Source organism: Danio aesculapii, chromosome 24 (genome assembly GCF_903798145.1).
Source record: "Danio aesculapii chromosome 24, fDanAes4.1, whole genome shotgun sequence".
In the NCBI taxonomy this organism is placed as follows: Eukaryota; Metazoa; Chordata; class Actinopteri; order Cypriniformes; family Danionidae; genus Danio; species Danio aesculapii.
In genome coordinates this window covers 2,570,040-2,581,397 of record NC_079458.1, presented here as the reverse complement: position 1 = coordinate 2,581,397, position 11,358 = coordinate 2,570,040, and the positions used below count along the sequence as shown (strand labels likewise).

General features: G+C 34.7%; 1 protein-coding gene across 6 annotated transcripts in view; it reads right to left on the bottom strand.

The window, feature by feature from the left end:
• Nucleotides 1-1,499: 1,499 nt before the first annotated feature.
• The window catches only part of slc12a7b (solute carrier family 12 member 7b), a 99,564-nt gene continuing 89,705 nt past the window's right edge, over nt 1,500-11,358 (bottom strand). For 2 of the 6 annotated variants that reach the window (XM_056450274.1, XM_056450277.1), the window contains exons 22-26: nt 10,579-10,689; nt 7,710-7,882; nt 6,718-6,732; nt 5,358-5,491; nt 1,500-2,552 (exon numbers count right to left, since the gene is read on the bottom strand). In XM_056450274.1, the coding sequence (XP_056306249.1) occupies nt 2,461-2,552; nt 5,358-5,491; nt 6,718-6,732; nt 7,710-7,882; nt 10,579-10,689 (525 nt within the window). In that variant the 3' untranslated portion in view covers nt 1,500-2,460. The remainder of the gene's footprint in view (nt 2,553-5,357; nt 5,492-6,717; nt 6,733-7,709; nt 7,883-10,578; nt 10,690-11,358) is intronic. The other 4 variants (XM_056450278.1, XM_056450280.1, XM_056450276.1 and 1 more) reach the window with 3 other exon arrangements.

The following is an 11,358-nucleotide window of genomic DNA, read 5'->3' as shown; positions in this document are numbered from 1 at the left end:
GCAACTATTTTACATTTGGGCACATCATTGGCTGATTTTAATGAACGTGATATATTTAGATTAAAAATGAACCATCATGGAGTGTGAAAAACACACATACAAAAACTCAAATTAGCCACTAATTCACCAAAATGTAAAGTAGTAATGATGTGGCATGAGATTTCATTAGAAATGACACACTTCACCTTAATCTAACAGTGCACAATAGTCTGTAATAGCTGCTGAAGGGGCCCTTCACATATGACATATTACATTTAAAGGTGTTTGGAAAATGCAAGGCTTCATCAATTTTAATGCACTTTTGCACTCCTGTGGCGTCTGTCATTGCTAATTAACCATCAACCGTTCTCTCAGAGGATGACAAGCTGACAAATCCTTGCAGCAGCTCTGATACAAGCTTTATTTATGGAGAAAAAGTAAAAAACACTGCTGTGTTTGGGTGCTGTATGTGTCTGAGGTATTTAGTCTACCGTTATTACTGAAATGTGTATATATATATATATATATATATATATATATATAAGTATGAAGTTGATTGGTTAGTTCTAGTCACATGATGCAAAACACAATAAGTGAACGGCCCCTAAATTGAATTAAAAATGGATTTTCAGTGATTTCGGCCAAGATGGAGCCAAAACCAAAATTTAGTCCTCATCAGTGAGAGGGATTCTGGCTGATCACCTCAAACACATGAAACATTTCATAACACAAAACCCTCAGTAAATGGACGTCACACTCAGCCGCTGATGCCTTGATAAAAGCTCAAACATTCCCTCTAATCTAACAGTGTGCAACAGTCTGTAATAGCTGCTGAAGGGGCTGTTCATATAACGTGTGGAAAAGTATGAGGAAAACGCAAGGCTTCATCAATTTCAATGCACTTTTGCACTCCTGTGGCGTCTGTCATCAAACATCAACCGTTCTCTCAGAGGATGACGAGCTGACAAATCCTTGCAGCAGCTCTGATACAAGTTTTATTCACTCATTAATTCATTTTCTTTTCGGCTTAGTCCCTTTATTAATCTGGGGTCATCAGAGTGGAACGAACCGCCAACTTATCCAGCATATGTTTTACACAGCGCATGCCCTTCCTGCTGCAACCCATCACTGGGAAACACGCATACACTACGGCTAATTTAGCTTACCCAATTCACCTGTACTGCATGTATTTGGACTTGTAGGAGCACCCGGAGGAAACCCACGGGAACATGGGGAGAACAAGCAAACTCCACACAGAAATGCCAACTTACCCAGCCGAGGCTCGAACCAGCGACCTTCTTGGTGTGATGGCGATTGTGCTACCCACTGCGCCACCATGATGCCCTACAAGTTTTATTTATGGCGAAAAGTAAAAAAGCACTGCAGTGTTTGGATGCTCTGCGTTTGTCTACAGTAATTAGTCTACTGTTATTACTGTGTATAATCCATACAAAGTATGAAGTTCTAGTCATATGACGGACCCCTAAATTGGTTAAAAAATAGATTTTCCCCATGAATGTCAACACAGACACATTTTAAAGTTGTTCCAGCTTTTGGGAAACACATTTATTGCTGAGAAAAGGGAAAAGATTTGCAGTGCTGGTTCTGATCATCAGCAAATGTTGTGTGCGGTGTCCTTCGCTTTAAACATACAACTCAAATAAAAAGTGCAAATACACCTGAAACCACACCTGATTCCAGTGATTCCTGCCAAGATGGAGCCAAAACCAAACTGAAGTCCTCATCAGCGAGAGCAGCGTTTCTGGCTGATCTCCTCAAACACATGAAACATTTTATAATACAAAACGGAAATGGACGTCACGCTCGGCCTCTGACGCCTTGATAATCAATAAAAGTTATTGCACAATCCTTATCATCCGACACATTCAGCATCTGTGCTGCATCGCCATGAAAAGCTCAAACGCTCCCTCCATACTGAACAAAAAAAGCATCTCATATTGGATATGGTTAGCCAAACAGCACAAGAAAACACTTTGTTTTGGAAGACTGGCTCACTGAAGATTGCTGTTATTTTGGGTATCAAGCGACAAGCCGATGAACGCAAATAAAAAAGTATCGCAGGTTCATGATGACGAATGAATGGGCGTTTGGCTTCAGCATTAAACCCTTATGAACTGTATATAAAACAACTAAAGCCGTCGGATGGTATACGCTTGGCCTCTTGATAATCCCAAACCAATGCCGCACAAGAAACAGACATGAAAACTAGCATAATACCAACAAATAAAAGAACAGATAAAACAGTCAATGAGTATAAATTAAAGTGTCGCGGTATGTGGTCGTCTGGCCGTCACATTGACTCTCTCTTCTGGAGAGTCGTAAATGTCTCCGTCCACTAAAAAACAAGCAGCAGGACGTGATGTTGAGCTGAAACCCAAGCTCTCTGGGTTTTCCATGACGCCCCGCGCTGCTGTGGAAAATATAAAAACAGAATTCCTGCTGACTGGGCCGCAGTCCTCTTTATGAATATATGGTGATGACCTCACGGCCACCGCCGCGCACCAACAGGACCCGGTTGAGACCCTCCATCATAACCTCCATAAACTCCATGTCTGAGATGCACGAGTTAAGAATCAACAACATTTTACAGTTCACTCGCCAAAATTGTAGTTCCTTAACAGTTATTCTCACTCAAGTGGTTAGAAACTTTAATGAGTTTCTTTCTTCTGTTGAACACAACAGTATATTCTGAAGATTGTTGGAAAAAAGCAGCCATGGACATCTTCTGTATATCATCCTTTGTGTTCAACAGAAGAAAAATACTCAAACAGGAACAAGTGGAAGGTGAGTAAATGATGACAGATTTTTTATTTTTGGGTGAACTATCCCTTTAATGATTTAACATAATTTTAATATGTCCCCCAGAATGTTAAAATGCCTCATTAATCATCATTATATCACACCTCTTACATAAAGGCCTCTTTTTGTGTGGAAGTTATTGTGTGTGCCTTTAAATGCAAATGAGCTGCTGCTTCCCCCGCCCCCTTTTCAAAAGAGGGCGAAGCATTTACAGCAGGGGTGTCCAAACTTGGTCCTGCAGGGCCGTTGTCCTGCATAGTCTAGCTCCAACTTCCTTCAACACACTAGCCTGGAAGTTTTAGTATACCTAGAAAGAGCTTGATTAGCTGGTTCAGGTGTGTTTGATTGCTGTTGGAACAAAAATCTGCAGGACACCGGCCCTCTAGGACCGGGTTTGGGCACCCCTGATTTACAGTGTGTGGCTAGGATACTCCAAAAACAATAAACAAAACATACGCATCTATTTTAAAAGCTTGTCTGTTTAGCTCATTAATATTCATGACCATTCCAAATATGGTCAAAACTGAGCTATTCACTCTTGGGGTTATAAATGAGCATATAAAAACATTTCTGGTCATTTTTTGCTTAAGTCACATACCTATAATTTAGATATCAGAGAACAATATAATTTATTCATTGTACTCTATGGTAGCTTTAAATCAAGTTCTCTTTCTCATCAGCTGTCAGAAACACACAAACACAAGCTGACATTAGTGTAAAGCTGGGATTATACTTTCGCCTGGCACCGCATCGCACACCTCCGCTGACTGCGTGCGCACCTCGCAAAACGGACGAGGCTTTATACTTGCCGCATGTGCGTCGTGACATTCTTTAAAACAACAGGGGGCGTTCAAATGAAACCCACTGTAAAATCAGACGGATAAACAGAGAAGTAGGAAGTTTCTGGAACTACGTCATATCATAATATCGTTCAATATTTTTAAACTAGTTATTTTTTTATAGTTTTTATACATTATTTTAATGATTATAAGCATTTTTATTACTATTCAAGATTTTTTTAAAATCAAACTTTGATGCATCACTTGCTTTTGTTCATATCTCGGACAGTTTTACCATTTAAAGTTTATTATAATATTAATCACAAGAGAACATGAGTTGCTCTACAAATATATTTTATTATGGCAAGAATAAAAGCAAAAAAAAGCACACTTACTAAAAAATACAGATGTTTTTTTTTAGATTTAGCCCACTCCATAAACATATATGAGCGTAAAAGCTATGACTGGTGGAAAAACATATTCTGTAATTGTGTACCCGGGTCTCCACTTTTGCCATGTCCTCTTTTGGCATAAACAAACTCATCCCTCAGGTTTTTCCAAACTTTTTAACATTTCCTCCTTTCCCACTGCTGTTGTTATTTCTAGCAAACAATTATTGGTCATCACTTGCTTTTGTTTATATCTCGGACAGTTATACCTATTACAATTTATTATAATATTAATGACAACAGAACATGAGTTGCTCTACAAATATCCGTTTTATTATTGCAAAAACAAAAGCAAAAAAAGCACACTTACTAAAAAATACTGATGTTTTTTTAGATCTAGCCCGCTCCACAATTCACACATTACTGTGTGGCTAGTTTCTGTCCTATACTTATGCTAAAAAGGCAGTAATGGTCCAACGTGATTACACAGGTAAAGCCCAGAGAAACAGGGCATCAGTATATTGTAAACCGATAGGTTTAAATATTCCTTTCCAGTTATTAAAGAAATTATTCTGTGACTTCATTATAGTTTTGTAACTATTAAATTGTTTTAAATTCAAAATTAAACAAAATACATCAGTGTAAAATCAATGACTGGTGTAAAAACATATTTCTGTTATTGTGTATCCGGGTCTCTACTTATGCCATGGCCTCTTTTGGTTTTAATAAACTCATCCTTCAGGTTTTTCTAAAACTTTTAACAAAAACTTTCCTCCTTTCCCACTGCTGTTGCTATTACTAGCCAAGAATTATTGATCATCTGGTTATCTTTCTGATCACGGGTCATAAAGATGTCTGTACAGTCATCCTGTTTCAGACAAAATCTCTTCAAAGTGGTTCATATTCAACTCAAATCAGTTGCGACGCCGCGCGCACTGTTTGCTCGAGTCTCAAAAAATGCCCTACGCACCACCAGCTGAAATTATGCCATGCACACCCAAAGCCGACATCCGCAAAGTGCACTCAAGTGAACAAGCGAACGTGTAGAGTATAAACCAGTTTTCAGGCCTCTCACTTGTTTTTGTGTGTGCCTTTAAATGCAAATGAGCTGGTTTTCCCCGCCCCTTTTCAAAAGAGGGCAGAGCATTTACAGTTTGTGCCTCAGATACTCAAAAAACAAGCAAAACATATGTATGTGTTTAAAGCTTGTCAGTTTAGCTCATTAATATTCATGACCATTCCAAATATGGTCAAAACCGAGCTATTGACCTTATAAATGAGCATATACAACCAATTCTGGTGAATCAATGCACTCTGTGGCACCTTTAAATCTCATTCTCATCACCCAATCAGAACACGCAAACACAAGCTGACATAAGTGTAAGGATACAGTTTTCATCGCCGCCTCTGTTTTTGGGTGGTCCGGGCATGTTGAGGAGGACCAGATGAGCTCCCTGTGACTTATTGACCACCACCTCATTGAGCTTTACGGCCGTGTGCATGCAGCGCACATTAGACTGGTTCCTGATTCACAAGTGAGGGAGGACAGAGACATACACAAATCATATTAACACAGATGCTAATTATTACACTGTGCATTTAAAACTTATCAGTATTTTCAAAGCACGGCTAAATCTTCAATGTTTAGTTATAATGTTTAAATCCAAATATCCCCAGTTGCTTTTATTAATAATTGTTGTCATTCTGTGGTCAAATATCTGTATATAATGATGTTAAACCATATAACAGGTCACTGTATAGCTGTGCTTTATTGTATAATAAGCATTGCATTTAAAATGGCAGCATAAATACATTTGCACTGTAATAAAAAAAGCATAATTTACAAGATATGTTGCTTATAAAATAAAGCCCCATTGAGGTTAGTGTGCGCAGCATCAGGATTTGACATGCACAGCATATGCACATTCCTTTAATAAAGCATATATTAAGACGTCTACACAAAAACAAAACCTGTGCTCCACCTGGTGCCATGCCAGTCCATAAACTGCAGCAAATTTACCACAGGCAAAGTAAAATGTCAAATAAATACAAATAAGCATAAATAATAATACTAATGACACAAATATTAATCAATATAGTTTTAATTATTAATGTATTATCATTTCAATATGCATCATTACAAAAGTACAAAATTATTACACTAAAATAAATAGTGCATATGATAACTTGAAAGTAATATTCAGAATTATGTTTATTTAAAATATTGATAAATTATTTAGTCCTGGTATTAGAAATAAAATAAATAAATCGACATATATAAATATTACATTTATTATTATTATTAATAATAATAATACATAAGAATGATAATAAAAACAATAAAACTGATATTATTTTAATTCTATTTAACTCTTAAATATAACAATACAAATAATAGTACTACTACTAATAATAATAATTAAAATAAATAAATGTAATTATAAATAAAAAATAATGTATTATGTTTTTAGTAGTAATAGAACTAGTACATAATAATAATAATAATAATAATAATAATAATAATAATAATAATAATAATAATAATAATAATAATTAACACAAGATATTCCTAGGCACAACAGGTGAAGGTGAAGCACAAGTTTAAGCTGCACATCAGGTAAAGTGGTGATGGGATGTGAGGGAATGTTGAGATGTAAACGCACATGCATCTTTACACACACTACTATGCCTGAGTAATAAACACAGACAGACAGACAGACAGAGCTGGAGAACAGAGAATTGTGACTTACAGACTCTCCCATTCGCTAGAAGGAGGAAAACAGGACAGAACAACAGAGACAGGCTTAAACACTCACTGAAAGAGGATGCCGTCACAGAAATCTCTCAGAGCACTTCTGCTGAAACACTGTCCAAACTACTGACAGCAGGAGATTCTCAAATCTGGATAGACTTACATACATTTCTAGGTCATATTTACAAAAAAAAAATAATAATAATAATTATATAGTATTAAGAAAAACGTGATAATCTATAAAATTGTTTATGAATTGTTTTGGTAATACTTGCATGAACATATATTTTGCTTATTAACTTTAAAAGTAATATTTCAAGGTAATAAAAAATTAAAGGATAAATATTACAAATAAAATAAAATAAAAATTGTGGAATTGTTCTGATAAGACTGAATTGAAAATAGACTATTATTAATTTAAAAAGTAATATTTCTAAGTAATAAAAAAGGACAAATAAAATAAAACGTACATTTAGTTTTGGTTTTATCAGTTGTGCCTTATGTTACATTAAAGAAAAACTTTATTCATGTATCACAAAATGACTAATTACAGTAAAAGAATCCCTTAATGAGTTTTTAAAGGGGAAATGTGCTCAAATGTCTTCAAAATAATGCAAAATAAACTAGCTGTAATCCTAAATATCCTAAAAGCACATTTCATTTCCTCATGAAATGAATGAATGAATAAATAAATAAATAAATAAATAAATAAATAAATTCACAAGTCACAAGCTTTTAAATTTGTGGTAAACATGATCTACAACCTTTTGCGAAATTCAGCTATTAAATCATAACCACAAATAAACAACTGAGAGGATTATTGTTCCTAATAATGTGAAATATGATATAATTACATATAAACACAAGATGAACACATGATGAACACACTGAGCTCATGCTCACGTCACACACACACACACACATACATACGCTCACACACACACATGCAGATGCCATCCACTGAAAGCAAATTGAGAGAGAGAGACTCACGGCTTCATGTTGAACAGATCTCGTACGGCCATGCTAGTAGCCTCTGGTCTGCGGCTGCGTTCGCTAAAGAGCTTTTCTTTGGTCCAGGTCATGTGGACTCGCTCCGGCGTGGCGTCCGCTTTATCGTTCATAGCCGCGTGAGACGCCGTGTTTCTGTCATGTATCAGCTGAGCCTGCAGTCAAAACACACAGTCACACATATTACAATGCAATCTATAACTTTTTGATTTTGTGACAAATTCGCATTAATTTCTATGATTTCATTCGTGCATTTTAGTATAATTTGCTTATCCCCAATGAGGGGTTAGGGGATACATTTCATTTAAAAAATGTTGCATTAATATATAAATCTGTACGAATTAGCCACTTTATGGAGAATATGTAAAACAGTTACGCTATGAAAATATGTAAAATAGTTAAGCTACAAAAATACATAGTTACATTACGAACATATATAAAATAGTTACATCACGAAAATACGTAAAATAGTTACTCTACAAAAATACATACAACAGTTACATTACAAAAATATATAAAATAGTAATGAAAACACAAAATAGTTACGTTATGAAAATACATAAAATAGTTACGTTATGAAAACACAAAATAGTTACGCTATGAAATACGTAAAATAGTTACGTTATGAAAAAACAAAATAGTTACGCTATGAAAATACGTAAAATAGTTACGTTATGAAAAAACAAAATAGTTACGCTTTGAAAATACGAAAAATAATTACACTATGAAAAACAAAATAGTTACGCTATAAAAATACCCAAAATAGTTACGTTATGAAAACACAAAATAGTTACGTTATGAAAATACATAAAATAGTTACGTTATGAAAACACAAAATAGTTAGGGTATGAAAATACGTAAATACGTATACGTAAAATAGCTACACTACAAAAATAAGTAAAATAGTTACGTTATGAAAACACAATAGTTATGCTACGAAAATACGTAAAATAGTTACGATACGAAATTACGTAAAACAGTTACGCTATGAAAACACAAAATAGTTAAACTATGAAAAAACGTAAAATAGTTACGTTACATTCGTAAAATAGTTATGCTAAATAGTTACGTAACAAAAATACCTAAAATAGTTGTTATGAAAATACATAAAATAGTTACACTACGAAAGTATGTAAAACAGTTATGTTATGAAAATACATAAAATAGACGATACAATTGCTTTGGATAAACACATCTGCTAAATAACAGCATTTAAAATAAATTAATATAATATTTCTAAACAATATATTTGCAACACGTAACGGTTCAGTTCACAATCTCTACAAACAAGAGCACGTCAGATTAATGTTTTAGTTTGTCTACTGTGCAAACTACAAACATGCAGCTTATATTAGTCTGTAATATGCAGACTTCTGACATGCAAAAAATGTGAACCATTCAGCAAACAACAAACACAAACACAGCTTAAGACAACTTTATCAGCTCTCCTGTGAACGTTTCATTACACTTTTTCATGCATTACCCAAGTGCTGTTTAACAGAGATTTTTGTCAGCACAATTTTAGACCTGATAGTTTTAATAACTCATTTCTAATAACTGAATTCTTTTATCTTTGCCGTGATGACAGTAAATAATATTATACAAGATATTGCGAGACACTAGTATTCAGCTTAAACTACAATTTAAAGGTTTAACTAGGTCAATTAGGGAGGTCATTGTACAACAGTGGTTTGTTCTGTAGCCAATTGAAACAAAATGTTTCTTAAGGGGGCTAATACTATTGACCTTAAAAATAGTTTAATAAAAATTTTAAAACCGCATTAATTCCAGCCAAACTAAATGAAAAAAAGTTGACTTTCTCCAGAATAAAAATAAAATAGGAAATACTGTGAAAAATGCAACCAAGGCTCATTAGAGATACATTCCCGGGGTTACATATTTGAGAACTGCAAAATATATACCCTGCACTACGTTGTCCTGCAGTTTTTGTTTTTTATGAATCCACTAGAGGGCGTAGTGTACTTTTTGACAATCTCAAATACGCTACTGGGGCATGTTTTCTCATACGTGCCATTTCCACCTATGAGAACCACCCTTTGCCGGACTTGAACCATGCCTGCTAAAACTCCCATATTTCACACCCATCTCCCGCCACCCTCCAGTTTTGTTAATTCTCCCAGAAAGCTCCTGTAATTTGTATGACCCGATCTAGTAATTAAAAATCCCTTTTTGTCCTTGTTTGTCAAGTTGCCAAATCTTTTATGAAGCTTAGCACCTCACACAACTGACGAAATATTCAAATCGAAGCTTTTTTACCTCAATCTGGCAACATACGTTACAACCCAGTTGCGCTGTTGATTTCTGCTGAGGTGGAAGATGCAGGACTTGAACAGCAGTGGTAGCAACGTCAGTAACGTTTAATAATTTGGTAGTATTTAATAATTTAGAAGACAAATGTTGGAAGGTATGACTCGAATCCTGTCCTCTCCTCGTCCCAATTCTAAAGCCGTACAAGGCAAGCTACCGAGCAAACTGACCACGCTGGAAAAGTCATCCATACAGAGGTATTGAATACAAACAAAATGCAGCCATATGTAGCCTAGTGCACATATTTAGCAGTTCTCAAATATGTAGCCCTGGGCACATAATCCCAATGAGCCTCTATTAGAAACTTCTCTTTGCTCTGTTAAACATCACTTATAATATTTCTAAAAATTAAAGAAATTTGACAGGAGGGCTAATAATGCCGTCTTCAGCTATATACATATATTTTGTTTTCTTTTTCTAACACTGAGGGAACATCAGGAGGGCGAGGCTGATCGGCGCAGGGGTGATGGAGCACAGATGCATGCTGGGAAGTGCAGTTTTCTGCAGAACTCTACTGTTCTACCTCATCCTGCTGCTCGTGTGCCGTGTTCTGGTTTTGCAGACTGGAGCTGTGTGCTTCGCTCTGGTTCTTCCTTCTGATGGAGCTACGAGACTCATCCGTGATGCTCTGAATCTGAGCAGTGTTTTCCCCCCGAGAGCAGCACAAATTAAAGAGGAGCACAGATCAACAAAACACCACCCGCCAGCCAATACCTCCAGATTTACGGCCAACACACGTCTAGAGCAGTTACACTCACAAATTAGATGTAAGATACCATTTTTTAATTTTTTTTTTTTTAATACTTCCATTATTTTGCATAGTTAGCTTTTTTTTTTACATCATCATAACAATAATTGTCATTGCTAAAATGCAAATATGACATGAACTATATGTATTTTTAAACTGAAATCAGCATAAAGTTTAACAATAAATTAATCTGACAATAATCTATCGCTACTACGTATTACTTATGTTTAGTTAACATATTATACCAAACGAAATAAAATATTTAAAAAATGATAAAAAAATAAAATATTTTATATATAAAATATTTATATCAAAATATGAAATAGAATTAAAAGAAATACAATAACATAAAAAATATTTAATTAAACAAAATTATAGTCTTGTCAAATGTCCATAATTGATTTTAATAACTTAAATGTATGTATTTGGTAATACATACATATTGAGACATTCCGCGATAATGCCATTCATATAAATAATAATAATAATAATAATAATAATAATAATAATAATAATAATAAACGATAATAGAATAATTTTATTTACTACACATTA